Source organism: Labeo rohita, chromosome 5, assembly GCF_022985175.1.
Source record: "Labeo rohita strain BAU-BD-2019 chromosome 5, IGBB_LRoh.1.0, whole genome shotgun sequence".
In the NCBI taxonomy this organism is placed as follows: Eukaryota; Metazoa; Chordata; class Actinopteri; order Cypriniformes; family Cyprinidae; genus Labeo; species Labeo rohita.
In genome coordinates this window covers 8,711,768-8,726,628 of record NC_066873.1, presented here as the reverse complement: position 1 = coordinate 8,726,628, position 14,861 = coordinate 8,711,768, and the positions used below count along the sequence as shown (strand labels likewise).

Sequence of the window (14,861 nt, the reverse complement as noted above, 5' to 3'; positions counted from 1 at the left end):
CTTTCTTCAGTCATAAAGAAGTTATGTTTTTTTGAGGAAAATATTTCAGGATTTTTCTCCATATAATGGACTGATATGGTGCCCCGAGTTTGAACTTCCAAAAAGCAGTTTACAAATGCAGCTTCAAACGATCCCAGCCGAGGAAGAAGGGTCTTATCAAATGAAACAATGTTATTTTCATAAAAATAGTACAATTTAAATACTTTTTAATGTCAAACACTCAGCTTGTCTTGCTCTCCCTGAACTCTGTGTATTCTGGCTCAAGACAGTTAGGGTATGTCGAAAAAATCGTATTTTCTCCCATAACTTCAAAAATAATTTCAAAATCAATGCAAAGTGAACATGCAAAGTGCTTAAATTATTGTAAGACAATCTATCTATGAACTTCAGGGTGTATTTGTGAATCTTTTGCTTTAAATCATAACCTAGGAGTGCAGATCGTGAATAATTTGTTTCATATTGGGAATTTGGAGCGGGTTCTAGAATCATTCCGCAAACTGAATTATTCATGATCCGTGTTCCCGAGTCATGATCTGAAATGACGGTCCATGAATCATTATCCAGATCGGGACGTGGAACTCAAATAATTTGATTCAGATTGGTCTTTAAAAAAAAGTTTCGCAAATCTTTTTTTTTTTTCCCAGATTTTTTTTTCTTAACAGTAGAAAACAGCAAACCGTAAGTGAGATCTCTGGTTGAAGTCCTTGTAAATTAAGAAAAGTAGTGAAAAGTCCTTGAAAGTCCTGGAATTTTATTTTACAGTATCTGTACGAACCCTGGCGTACAACTGGCTGAGGGCGGAAATATGCTCATATGGGACAGTCCGTCAGCAGTCGTGGGTGGGGCCTGAACAGTGTGTCGTCACACTGCTCAGAAAATCAATATGGCTTAATTGAAATTAGTTGTTTTTAAAGGTACATTTGTATGCAAACACCATGTAAAAGTGAATTTTACATCCGATGTCCCCTTTATAAGATACACCTGTAAGTTGGACCAGATTTTGGGTTCCAAAATTATTAAATGTAGTAATGTGTGTTTTTCCCCATCCTTTGACCTTTACAGTTTAAGGTGCAGTTTTTGGGCAAATAAGAGTAGCCCGGTATGAAATCCTAAAGGTTGGTGACTGTTTCTACCAAAAGATAATCAGTGCTTGTCTTCATGCTATACTTCAGTCCTGTGAGAAATCAGGCAGACAGAAGGATCCAGGAACACACATCCATTGATTTTTCAATTCAGCAATCATTCTCTCATTCAGTCCCCTCTGTGTGGGCTTCACAGTCTATTCTCATACTACCTACCAACTACGACAGACCAAATTGAATCACGCTAATTCAATACCCAATTAAAATTATGAAACAACGATAAACCAAGCTTGTTGTGGATAATATGAGGAAAAGGTGTCTCCGATACCTCTAATCAGATTACATTACATGATAAAATTGAAATGCATGTTAGCTTCACTATACACAATTATGTAGTGTAAGTGTAAAATTAAGCATCAATGAAAAAAAACTCCCTTTGTTGACAAAATGGTCTTTTAATACAAATAGGCAGTAAAATATGTCATTTTACAAATCAAAAGAAGTTTAGTTTCATTTACAGGTAATCACAAAAAAACTTGGTTTGAGCCTGGGGTCCCTGAAGGATTTCAACTGCAGAAGTGTGTGGGAACAATGCAGCACGCTGGATTTTAAGCATGTTAAGGCTGTTTCAGTCATTGTGACATCACTGGACCATTCGCAAACATGGAACGAAACAGCTCAGACCTGAAAACAATCAGAACACAGTAAGTTGAACATATTGCATTTTTCAACTTAAAGGCATTTTGTCACCAGCCCAATGTCATTTTAAAGAGCACCAATTTTAGACATGTTCATATGTAAAAACAATACACCTATTGCCACAGTTTATTATTATTGAAATGTTTGGGCTCAGCTATATATTGATCAAGCGACAGTAACAATTTATAATGTTAGGAAAAAATAAAAAATAAAATGTACCCTGAGCACCATTTCAGCATATCTGAAGAATCTGGAGTTGCTGAACAATAGAATAAATTATATTTTAAATTATAAACTACCAGTCATGAGATTTTTCATGTTTTTAAATAAATCACTTCTGCTCACCAAGCCTGCATTTATTTAATCCAAAATACAGCAAAAGCAGTAATACTGTGAAACATTTTTACTATTGAAAATAAGTGATTTCTATTTGAATACATTTTCAAATTTAATTTTATTCCTGTGATCAAAGCTAAATTTTCAGCATCATTACTCCAGTCTTTAGTGTCACATGATCCTTCAGCAATCATTCTAATATGCAGATTTGCTGTTTCATCAATTTTTAAAACAGTCAAGTAATTTTTTATTTTCAGGATTCTTTGATGAATAGAATAGAATAGAATAGAATGATCCAAAGATCAGCATTTATCTGAAATAAAAAGCTTTTGTAACATTATACACTTCAAAAGTTTAATATATACTTTTATTTGGCAAGGATGCTTTAAATTGATCAAAAGTGATAATAAAGACAAACAGTTATTTCAAATAGTAAAAATATTTCAGATTGTTAGTGTTTTTGCTGTACTTTGGATGAAATAAATGCAGGCTTGGTGAGCAGAAGAGACTTTAAAAAAAAAAAATCTTTTGTTAAAAAACGTTTGACTGGTAGTGTATTAAAATAGGAAATAGTTCATTTAAATTAAAATATACATCACAATATTACCATTTTTACTGTATTTTTATATAAACTAATTTTAAGTAAAGACAGCCTATTTAGAACTAAAATCAGAAATAGGAAGCTTATACTTTTATAAAGCAATTGCATTAATTCTACTATTAAAACGTATGCATTATTTGACCTGTAAATTTGTTATCATCATGTTTATGGCTGTTTTAGACATTCCATGGCAGAAAAATTGTGAAATTGGAAAATAACCTGGTATAATAAAAAAACAGAGAAAAGAATCTCAAAGTAGCATGAGGAACTCAATCTGTTCAGTCCCTTTTGAACCATCCATGACTAAAGGCCACAAATCCTAATAGATAAACTATGGCCCTATTTAATGCACAGAGGACAAAAGCACACAAGCATAGTCCTGAGATTGAGGTGCTAATGTCCCAGAGGGGCAGGGCTGAGGCCAAGCTAACAAGCCCATCCTTAATCCGAAATCCCTGTTAGAAATGCACAACCAGCATTCAGGATTACAGCACGCTGTCGCCGTCACACAACGCATACATTCTGAGCTAAACAGAACTTCTAGAAGCAAAGGGCTAAAGAGAGATGCACAGCATCAAAGGGGAAAGTTGAGACCCATCTCTGCTGATGAGGTTTACCCAGGACCCTCATGCTACCCAGAATCCTCAGCTTTTGCCATCACCCCATCAGGGCAAATGTATTGTGATTATCTCTTAAGCCCCAGCAGAATTTGTATGCTGCATGTCTGCTCACTTGCCCACGTGCAAGAGAGAGAGCGCACCCCATCCTGCAACGTCGGCATTAACATTCATGGGGCCAGTGGTGCGTGTCGGGGCTATGGAGCCGGAGTTGAGATACGGCAGAGTGGCTGTGTAAGCAGGCAGAGGGAAGTGTGTTCTGGCTGCACAAGGAAAAGGTCGCCTAGAATTCCTCATTGGCAAAGGTCACCGGTCACTCTCTGATGCCATCGGCATACATCATTATTTCTGTAGTTCACCACTTGTTATGTAAATAAAAACAATCCAGCAGGCACATGTGTTACTATGCATGTGTGGCTGGCAAAGATCAAGCTTCAGTTTGTGTCATCTATGACTCTGATAACAGTCCTAGTGTTATTAGTATGTTAAGGGTTAGTTTACCCAAAAATAAAAATTCTGTCAACAATTACTCATGTCCTCATGTCATTCCAAACCTGTAAGGCCTTCGTTCACGTTCAAGAACAAATTAAGATATTTTTGATAAAATCGCATAGCTTTCTGACCCTGCATAGACAGCAATGCAACTACCACATTCAAGGCTCAGAAAGGTAGTAAGGACATCATTAAAATAGTCCATGTGATATCAGTGGTTCAGCCGTAATTTTATAAAGCAACAGGAATAATTTTGTGCGTAAAGAGAACAAAAATAACTTTATTCACCAATATCTTCATTTTGTATTCATAAGCTATTTTCCCACAAGGTGAAAATTCATTGGTATTACTATCCTTGTGAGGACATTTGGTCCCCATAATGTAGGGAATATCAGGTACACATAAGGCAAACAGAGTTTGACACAAGATGTTCTGTGTTGTCTCCTGGTCTGATTAAAGATGAGTGTGCGTGCATTATAGTTCAGCAGACATTTCTGTCACCTTCTTGAGTGCTTCATGTTTTCGTCCTCTACGTGCTCAAGTAGCATCGCACTGTGACCGTGATCACCAGGCCAAGTCTATCCGTCACCTCCATCTCTTCATCAATCCACCCTCTCCTCTCTAATCCTGCATCTCTCTTCTCTACACATCTCTACACCCAGTGCAGCACGATATAGTAGAACCCTTAAAACACCCACACAAATACTTACTGTGTAAGAAAAAGAAAACAATAGGAGGACTACAGAGGGACAGATCAGTGCATGCAAATATGTGTTCAAAGCTTGATTTTATAAGACTGTGGTTTGTGTTTTACATATAGGGTTTCCATGTTTTATCAAAGGCAGTTCACCCCAAAATAAAAATTCTTTCATTTACTCCCTTGAGCCATTCCAAAGCTCTCTTCCAAGAAGCACAAAAAGTAGCTCCAAGAAGAACAAAAAGGCACCATACTATATTAAGGCAGTTCAGGTGAACAGGGTACACATTTATCTAACAGACAAATTATCTAATTAAGTATGCACTAATTTCCTTAAATTTCCGTAACAGAAACCTGAACATCGGATAAAGCCATGTTTAAAATTCTTGCTTAATTTTGGTAACATATTAGAGTTAAATCTTTTTAATCATAAATCTGAAGATACTGTCAACTGTTTTTAGTATTAAAATGTAAAATACCTAATAGGTGACCAATATACTTACAACCCTCTGTAAAAAACTTTAAAATATAGACAAGAATAAACTGGAACATTTAATATGTGCTACTGAAGCAAAGATTTTTGGTTTAGTTAATAAGGGGGGAGAAAAAAACTACTAGAAAAATACTTAATGAATTGTAAAAGTATTGTAATGGAAATTTAAAGTAGTAAATAGATAAAGCGTAATATGAATAAACAAATACATACATAAACCCTTAAATGTATGCTTTGGGTGGGGGGGAGGAATAAACTGTATAAAAAACATTTCTGTAACCTTCAGGATGATCAAAGAAATGTTCAAAGTTGACAGCTGTGCTGCTTAATATTTTGTGTAGAATGATTTTTTTTTCCAGGATTCTTTGACTTTTTCAAGAATTAAAAGTTCAAGAGAGATTAATTTATTTAATTTTTTATAACATTACACGTCTTTACTCTCACTTTTGACTGATTTAATGTGTCCTCGCTGAATAAAGTATTAAAAAAAAAAAAAAAAAAGCCACACTGACAAAAAAAATAAATCCCGATCTTACTGACTCCAACATTTGAATGGCAGTGTCTATATGTTGTTTAATATGAATTCTAGGGCTGGGCGATATGGCATAAAAAATAAAAATCTCATTTTTTTCAGGACGTTCAACTGATTTTTGATTTTTTACAATTTTTAGGTAATCAACTAATCAACTGTTACTAAGTAACTGTTTCTTTATTAACCCTTTAGTTACAGAAAATTCTATTCCGAGTGCACCACACATGTTGTCAACATGATGTAAATGTTAATAATTAATAGTTAAATATCTTTGCAGAAAAGATGCATGAACTACAACTACATTTTGTACAAACTTGTCTTATACATTGTCTTACACATATTATATGTTAAGAAATAATACGAGGAAAATGCTTTTTTAAAAATCTCAAGAGTCAAGGTAATTCAAATTCAAAATGACTGAAGGTATGACAATAGTAGACTATTATCAACTGTAAAAACAATAAACAGCAGCTTTCAGCCAGTCACGATGATGCAAACATGAAACATCAGACATAGAGTAGTAGTTCTTCACAGGTTTTTTTATTTGATTGTGCTGCTTTTCCATTGTTTTTGCCATGTAAACATGGACACGTTTGACTGCTGCACTCGCATCTCTTGCAGCATCTAATGCAGGAGTGGCGAACATTGGTCCTGGAGAGCTGCAGCCCTGCATAGTTTTGCTTCAACCCAATCACCTGAACAAGCTAATCAATGTCTGAAGGGTTACTAGAAAGCTACAGGCAGGTGAGTTTAATTAGGGTTGGAGCTGAACTCTGCAGGACCAGAGTTCGCCACCCCTGATCTAATGCATGAAATGGCATTATAAAAACGCAGCGCTCAAGTTAGAAGTTGTTCACTCCTATCTTCTTGCATGTTTTTCCTATTCCACTGCCCGCGTCACATCTTTGTCAACACAAAAGCGCATTCTGTGTGAATGGCGCCTAGCAATCCCAGCACATTCACATGTGAGCAGTTAATCACATGCGCCGACATGCGGTTGGATCATTCTTTTCTCTTTACAGTTATCATTGGTATATTGTAAGTGTGTAATTCTAACGTTTGGTAATATTTCTATTCAAAATCATGGGATTTCTAACAAATAAAATCATGGCAAAACACTAAATTCAAATTAATCAACAGAATCTGAAAAACAGCCAGCCCTAATGAATAGAATTCATGTGCCTATGAAAGATTAAAAAAAAAGTCGCTACTGAACACCTGATATGCACAACTGTCTTTGTGGAACCATCGGAAAACAAAACAAGGGAGAAAAAAAAAAAAAAACGAGAAGGGGGATTAAAAGTGAAATCTTTGAAATGTGTGAGTGTTTGTGTATGTGCATATCTCCACAGCGTGTTTGATTAGCCTGTTCTCTGTTTGAGGAGGATTACTGCTGGCTGACAGGACAGAGAAACACACAACTGAACCATTAATTAAACACGCACACAACTACAACTACAGCTTCCTGCTGGTGTTCCCACTGCACAGTAAGGGTACAAACACAGACTGGCATAAAAAGCTCACTCAAATGAAGATGCTTTGACACTTAAAAGGACAATTCACTCAGAAATGAATGTTCTCATCATTTATTCACCGCTGTTGTTCCAAACTCACCTTTTTTCCCCCCAATGGAACACAAAATGGAACATTTAGCAGAATGTTCGAGCTGCTCTAATACCAGGGTTCAGTGTGTTCACTGCAAACAGCTACTGTATAACTTCAGAATACTTAGAATATAGTGCATAAGTCATGTGAACTGCAGTTTTTGTCCACATCTACTTTTGTTGTATGAAAAACAGCAGCTGTGATTTTCTGCGTTAAGATCTTGTGTTCCAAAGCATTAGGGTGAGTAAATGGGGACAGACTTTCTGTCTTGTGTGAACTATGCATTTAGACAATTATATACATCTTATAAATGTGAGGGTTTGTGTATAATCACGTTTGACTCTGACGTTTCAGCAGAATGAGAAATACAGACACGAGTAGAACATAAGACGTCACTCACCGGGCATCATCACTCATGCTGCTGTTGTCTATAGGAGCCATGAAATTCATCAGCTTGCTGTGAATGTGAAACCTGACAAGAAGTTTGAAAGAATGACAAGTATAAACAGTCTTGAAAATTGAATTGTGACGTTTAACTGTGAGCACACACGGCCTCACTGACCAAACTCATTTACATGACAAACAGACAATTAAAAGAGATGTTTGATAAGAGATGATATCTGCTGCTTATTCAGTAGAAACAACTCATCTCATTGCTGCATAACTGAATTAATTTTTTTTTGCTGCTAAATAATAGCAGATGATTTACTGTTTTTATTAGATGATGCAACAACTTGAAATGAAAGCGTATTTATTTATTTATTTATTTATTATTATTTATGTGTGTGTGTGTGTGTGTGTCTAAATATACATCTAAATATGTATGTTTTTATTCATTTTTATTTCATTTTAGTTTAGTAACAAGAAGTAGTAAAAACTGCTTTGGACGAAGATGTGTTTATGCATTTAGTTTTAGTTAACTATAACAACCCTGCATGAAAGAACTGGAGCACTAAAATCAATGACACTGCTGTAAATATGGCTGAATTTTGCAAAGGATGTCAACAAAAAAAGTTGACAAAAAAAAAAAAAATTTGTTTAAAGGAAAAGCCTGTATTTAAATAAACGAGAATCGTCCGGTCTAAAATAAAATAAAATGAAATAAAATAAAACAAAATACAACAAAACAAAACTTCTTGATTTTTCTTTTATTTTTTTAATACTTCTTGATTTTTCATTGACAGGTTTTGTGATATTCACCTGTGAGTTCTGAGCACATCTTGACTCTTTTAGGAGAATACCAGCTTACCTGATCTTCCTGCCTTTGCTGGCTTTGGTGTCCACCTTCCTCTTGATTTTACTTCGTAGTTTCTGGATGGCAAGCCACTGCCTGTGAGATCAGAGGTTGAGTTATTATGTGAATGACACATGAAACACACACATGAGACATGCACACACACACTCACTTTCCCATGGCCACTTGATCATTGGGGTCTGTCGCACTTGTTTTCCGCTCAATAAGCTCTCGAAGTAGCTGTGAAAAAAGGAGAGAGAGATGCCTGACGTCACTACTATTTTTTTTTTATAACTACTCAACATTATCATTGCATAGTAATTCATCCTGCTTGTTTTCTTACCTGGTGGTAAAAGTCATCGTCATCAAAAATCTCCTCGTCCAAATCTTTAAGGTGCACATTAGCTTTCAGTGCCAGTTCAGCTGCCTGAAACAGCAGAGAGTGAGCTCAGTGAGACTTCTAGCATGATGGGAAATGTTACTTTTAAAAATAGTTTTACACTTCAAATCAACAGATATATAACCTACTGAAATGGCTAGGCTGATTAGCCTAAACAACTCCAGAGCAGTAGAATTAATTAAAAGAGAACTACACTTCTGCACAGAGCAGTGTCTTACCTCTCCCTCTGATTTACTGCTGTCTATTTCAGGCGTGATGGGCTCCGGCTTCCCCAGAACTCTGTATTCAGACCTGCGCGTCTGTGTACGTTTCACCAGCCTCTCTTTGTCCATTAAAACCTGCTCCACCTGTGTAAGGATGTTCCTGTCAAAAGCTCCAAAACCCTGTTTGATGGGAAACAAAAAGAGTAAATTACTTAAGATATTCACGTTAAGCAGAGACAGTAGCATCCTACTCTGTGACATTTAAAAACACACATGCAATATAATATAATGTAATATATCATAACGTAACATAATATTTTTTTACCTTTTTACTGTTGCCGGTTGCGAGTCGTGTCTTGTCATACCATTTCTGCAGGGTGGCATCACGGTAAGGCAGAAAAGCAGCAAATCGTTTAGCCATAAAGTCAGGATACTCTGCCATTTCCAGTTTTCGTTTCAGGGGTCCGTTTCGCACTTCTTCCTGTTCTTCCTCTTGGACGTCATCCCCATTTTCCATATCATCCTCACTGTTAATCTCTTCATCATCTTTAGCACTGCTGCTGCATGTGATGTAAGAGATTGAAATAAGGAAATTATACACTTATGGTGTTCAGACAACTGTCATGTAGAAAGCAACCACCCAAAAAATAATCTCTTAATTAATTTCCATTGTTAATTCACAATTTTCACTTGTGGGAAATAGAGAGAATGAGGCAATGTCAAAAAAAATATTTTAAAAGCAAAAATTTGGTACCTGTTGGCGTCCCAGGTCTTTCCCTGAGAGATGGTTCTGGTTTCAGGGTTTTGGTAGAGCAGCAGATCTTGGAGTTCCAGCAGAGACCTTTGTAGAGCCTTTAGGGCTTTATGACCTACCACACACAGATACAAGCTTATCATACAGCACATGTCAGGCATGACATCAATTCAGCACACTTCTGTAAATGCAGGGTCATTACAACTCACCTCCTCTGATCTTAGTCATTCCTGTACTACACTAGTTAAAAACATCAAAACGCATGAAGAAATAAACTCTACAGCCCAAGGCACACAAGCCATCAGACAAGATACTGATTCCATGGCATAGAAAACAAGCTTAGGTAAAGTGTATCATTTCAATTTTAAAATGCTGTCAAGAGACATCTAAAAGTTAGCCATTTGTGGTTTAGCAAAAGGTATGCTATCATTGTTTTAAAGCTATCAGACATGAGATTTTCAGCCTTACGATGAACCAAAATTCCATCGGAGGAACCAGTTCCATTTCTATGGACCAATGTATCAAATACTCTCAGAAAAAAGGTGCTGTCACTGGGATGGCACCCTTTCAAACAGCACTAATTTGTACACTGTATGTACAAAGATGTATTTTTAGGTTTTTTACCTTGGGGTACCACTCCAGTAACAGCTTTGTACCTTTTTTCTGAGAATGTAGAGACTAAATGGTCATCTCTTTTGACTTGGGCAAGTAAACAACTACCCAGAACACCCTAGAAGCCACAAGCAATAAAAAAAGCCCTAAAAACCACAAAACTCTTAGCAATCAAAGCAATGCTTTGGCAACAATCCACAATGTCATACCACCGAGCTTTACCTGGAAAGCACACAACTACCTAAAAAGAAAAATAAATAACTTTTTCTTTGTCATCAAAAACCAAACCAAGTTTAAAAATATTTTAAAGAAGATATGCCTCCCAGTTTTCCTACACAGCCAATATGCAAAACAGGCCTATGCTACAATTTACCTTACATAATAAGAGCAAATAAATAAAAAGACTCAGGGGTGGGGGTGCAGAGATTGTGCCATCTTTACTGCTAATCAAAAATACACATGCACTTCTCCTTCCTTCTCAAAGCAACGCGCTGTTCAGAATTCAGGAGGACGGCCCCACATCAATCATTCGCTGGCTAAAGGACCGATGCAATAAATATGCAAATGAGAAGCAGGCAGTCTCTCTAAGCAGCCAGATCTGCTTGAGAAAGAAGGTGCACGAATGTATTAATTGCTCAGAGCCAGAAGAATCCTTGATATTAAAACTACAATTGATGTAGGGCCTGTTTGTTGAATGCACAGAAGATGTGAGATTTAAACGATGATAAAGGTGGAAATTTAACTGCATGTTCATATGATTCCTCACAGAGAATTAAAAATAAGTGTTATGCCTTATCCATGTCTGTTAGCCATCTTTAGGAACTCTAAAGATGTACACACTACCATTCAAAAGTTTGGGGGCGGTTTTAATGTTTTTGAAAAAAGTCTCCTATGTTCACCAGGGCTACACTTATTTGATCAAAAACACAGTAATAACATTAATACTGTGAAATATTATTACAATTTAAAATACCTGGTTTAACATATTTTAAAAAGTAAAATTCTGTAATTTTTACTCTAGTCTTTGGTGTCTTCTTCAGACATCATTCTTATATGCTTGATGCTCATTTTCATATTATCTTCAATGGTGAACACATTCTCAAATAAAGAACAGCATTTATTTGAAATATATATTTTTTAGTCTTTACTGACACTTTTGATCAATTTAAAGAAGTCCACTTCCAGAACAAAGATTTACAGATCATGTGCTCACCCCCTTGTCATCCAAGATGTTCATGCCTTTCTTTCTTCAGTCGTAAAGTAATTATGTTTTTTGAGGAAAACATTTCAGCATTTTTCTCCATATAATGGACTAATATGGTGCCCCGAGTTTGAACTTCCAAAATGCAGTTTAAATGCAGCTTCAAACGATCACAAATGCAGTTGTAAACGATCCCAGCCGAGGAAGAAGGGTCTTATCTAGTTTTAAATACTTTTTAATCTCAAATGCTCGTCTTGTCTTGCTCTGCCTGAACTCTGTGTATTCTGGCTCAAGACAGTTAGGGTATGTCAAAAAACTTGTATTTTCTCCCTCAACTTCAAAAATGATTTCAAAATCATCCTACATCACTGCACAAGTACTGACCCAGTCTATGCAAAGTGAACAAGCAAAGAAGATCAAACACCCTTTATAAAAAAAAAGGTAAAACAGCGATATAGGACGATTTTGAAGTTGAGGGAGAAAAGAGGAGTTTTTCGACATACCCTAACTGTCATGAACCGGAAAAAAACAGAGTTCAGGGAGAGTAAGACAAGATGAGCATTTGAGATTAAAAACTATATACATCGTATTATTTTTATGAAAATAAACGATCTTTTTACTAGATAAGACCCTTCTTCCTTGGCTGGGATCGTTTACAACCGCATTTGGGATCGTTATAACTACATTTTTTTTGTGGCACCATACCAGTCCATTATATGGAGAAAAATGCTGAAATGTTTTCCTCAAAAATCATAACTTCTTTACGACTGAAGAAAGAAAGACATGAACATCTTGGATGACAAGAGGGTGAGTACATTATCTGTGAATTTTTGTTCTGGAAGTGAACTTCTCCTTTAATGCATTATTGCTGAATAAAAGTATTAATTTCTTTTAAAAAAATAAGAAAAGAAAAAAAAAAAAACTTACTAACTCCAAACTTTTACAGTGATTTTTTGCATTTACTGACCACAACTTTGTTTCTTTACACACCTTCTAAAACACTGAGCAACAGAACAACTTTATGGTCAGAAGTAGGAAATATCAAGTATTTTTTACTGCATTCACTTACTGTTTTTTAAAGCTTCTGCATATTCAGCCCCTCCCCTGCTCTTGAACTCTGGGAATGTCTGTGGCTGTGGAAGCTGATTGGCTATCACAAGAGCTTTCTGCAGTTTGATTCGCCTTTCAAGCATCATGTCCCAAAGAGCTGTGGAGGTTTGAAAACAGCGTGAAGTTGAGTATAGTTTTTTGGTAGCTTCTATTTTTCTTTTATAATAGATTACAACAAATGCATTTTTATTTTTTATTTATTTATTTATTTATTTATTTATTGTAGAGCACATATGTGAATGTGCGCGCAAATATCCATACCGAGCTGATTTTTCACGGCTTTCCCTTTTTCAACCTCTTCATCAACTTTCTCTTTAGAGAAGGTCCTCAGGGCTGTTTCCTCCTCTTCGCCTTCTTCCTCTTCCTCAGAGCCTTCTTCACTCTCTCCTTCACTGGCAGCTGAGTCCTCTTCTTCCTCACTCTCTCCCAGATCATCCATTCCCTCTGTGAGTTTCATAAAGTCTGTGCCTTTCATTTTAGATACTAAGCTGGACATCTGTGAGCTATCGTCTTCATTAAGATCCTCCTCGTCATCACCTTGCTCTTCTTCATCGTCGTCATCATCATCATCCTCGTCATCCTCCTCTTCCTCGTCATCATCATCATCTTTGATGCACTCCATGTATTTGTCCAGCATTTCATTTTCATCTTCCTCATCATCATCATCATCACCTTCATCTTCATCTGCTGAAAATGTTCATAAGCATTAGTTTAATAATCCCATTTTATAATCCACAGACAGTTACAGACAAGTTGCTAGTTAGTTGTTTTTTTCAAAAAGTGTAAATGAAGGGTTTTCAAAACATCACTCTTTTTAAGAAGTTTGTCATTATTGTCATTTTTTTCTAAACAAACATATAGACACTTTCACCTCACCTGATCCGTCTAACTCTTTCTGTATATCTTTCCTGGATGTTGCCTTGCCACGATATCGACGATCACCATCAGCCAGAATTGCAGCAGAGCGCTTCCGCAGATGGCCAGATGAAAGTTCTTCATCATCATCATCACCTTCATCAAACTTCTCTATGACTTTGGCTTTCGTCTCTGCAGTTCACAAATGTATTGTAGTTAAGCTGGGCAATTACAGTCATACGATCATATCAACAGTCAGTTATCCATATATTCTTACATGAAGAACATATATTACATTAAAACCTGCATGTAAGATAAAGATTTTGACTATATCACCAGACAATGACAATGTCTGATTAACAATTATCAACAAGCCCCGCTCTAATACATAAGATACTTACTATAAAATATTATTCTTATAACATAATATAACGTTATAGTATTATGGTATAGCGACGGTATCCTACGGTAATACCATGTTACTGAATGACTACCATATTTATATAATGCACCATAATATTTACATGATACTACAAAGAACTGCACGGTACTACCATAGCACACGAAATACACATATGTACCATGGTACATACATGGTGTATTGTTTTAGTGGAAGCTTAAAATAAAATAAGTATACAAGTAAAAAATTTTTTACAGAAAATAGCCTATTATGTGAAAACAAAACAACATGTTGCTTATTGTTAACATGACAATCATATTTATTGCTAACTTATGTTAAATGCCATAAGTTGCAGCTTCTAATGAATAAGTGTGTTATAATAAATAAAGCTGCTTATCAGTACAGTCAGGCATGCAGACACATCGTGCTTACATTGAAGGTGGCAAATTTTCTATTATAATAGCGCTAAAATGCTTTACAACGCATTAAATAAAATTAATATGTTTATAAGGTATAATACCTTCATCTTGGTCATCCTCAGGATCCACGAAGTTTGGTAAAGGATTTAATAAATCCTCGAGCTGCTGTGATATGGAAGCTGCCATGACTGTCCCACGCTGTAACTCTGTCGTGACATCATCAGAGTGCGCCGGAGAAGGCGTGACGTATGTAGAAAACAAGTTGGTGTTTAAAACGTTTATATATATATGTTATATGTTATATGTTATAATTCTCTACCTGTGACAAAACCTTAATACATTTCAGTTATTTTTTTAGTTTAATTTTTAGTTAAAACTGAGAAAAAAGGCAAAAACAAACATATTTGTAATATTTTCCAAAAACAAAAAATATTTTAAAATTGAGAACATTAACTGGAGAAGAGCTTTAAAAACTAATTCCTTTTAAATACTGTATTAATAATAAAATAAAATAATACA

The 14,861-nt window shown here is 35.8% G+C and overlaps 1 protein-coding gene across 3 annotated transcripts; it reads right to left on the bottom strand.

The window, feature by feature from the left end:
- Nucleotides 1–1,505: 1,505 nt before the first annotated feature.
- aatf (apoptosis antagonizing transcription factor) lies at nucleotides 1,506–14,578 on the bottom strand. 3 transcript variants are annotated; one of them, XM_051111212.1, is made up of 12 exons: nucleotides 14,444–14,575; nucleotides 13,545–13,715; nucleotides 12,930–13,355; nucleotides 12,628–12,765; nucleotides 9,746–9,860; nucleotides 9,317–9,548; nucleotides 9,007–9,171; nucleotides 8,732–8,815; nucleotides 8,561–8,628; nucleotides 8,404–8,484; nucleotides 7,555–7,626; nucleotides 1,506–1,766 (listed from the first exon to the last, which is right to left on the bottom strand). In XM_051111212.1, the coding sequence occupies exons 1-12, from the start codon at nucleotides 14,526–14,528 to the stop codon at nucleotides 1,715–1,717; spliced, it is 1,689 nt and encodes a 562-aa protein (XP_050967169.1). In that variant the 5' UTR covers nucleotides 14,529–14,575; the 3' UTR covers nucleotides 1,506–1,714. The 3 variants fall into 3 exon arrangements, with proteins under 3 accessions (XP_050967169.1, XP_050967170.1, XP_050967168.1); XM_051111213.1 differs by having other exon boundaries at nucleotides 9,317–9,551; nucleotides 12,930–13,352; XM_051111211.1 differs by having other exon boundaries at nucleotides 1,507–1,766; nucleotides 9,317–9,551; nucleotides 14,444–14,578.
- Between the last annotated feature and the right edge of the window lie 283 nt (nucleotides 14,579–14,861).

Bases quoted from the DNA above. Each gene is read 5' to 3' on its own strand.
- aatf (XM_051111211.1), bottom strand. From the start codon at position 14,528: ATGGCAGCTTCCATATCACAGCAGCTCGAGGATTTATTAAATCCTTTA. The intron at 9,552-9,745 runs GTACCAAATTTT...CATCACATGCAG, and splicing joins AAGACCTGGGACGCCAACAG to CAGCAGTGCTAAAGATGATG. The intron at 7,627-8,403 runs GTAAGCTGGTAT...ACTTCTTGTCAG, and splicing joins AGCAAAGGCAGGAAGATCAG to GTTTCACATTCACAGCAAGC.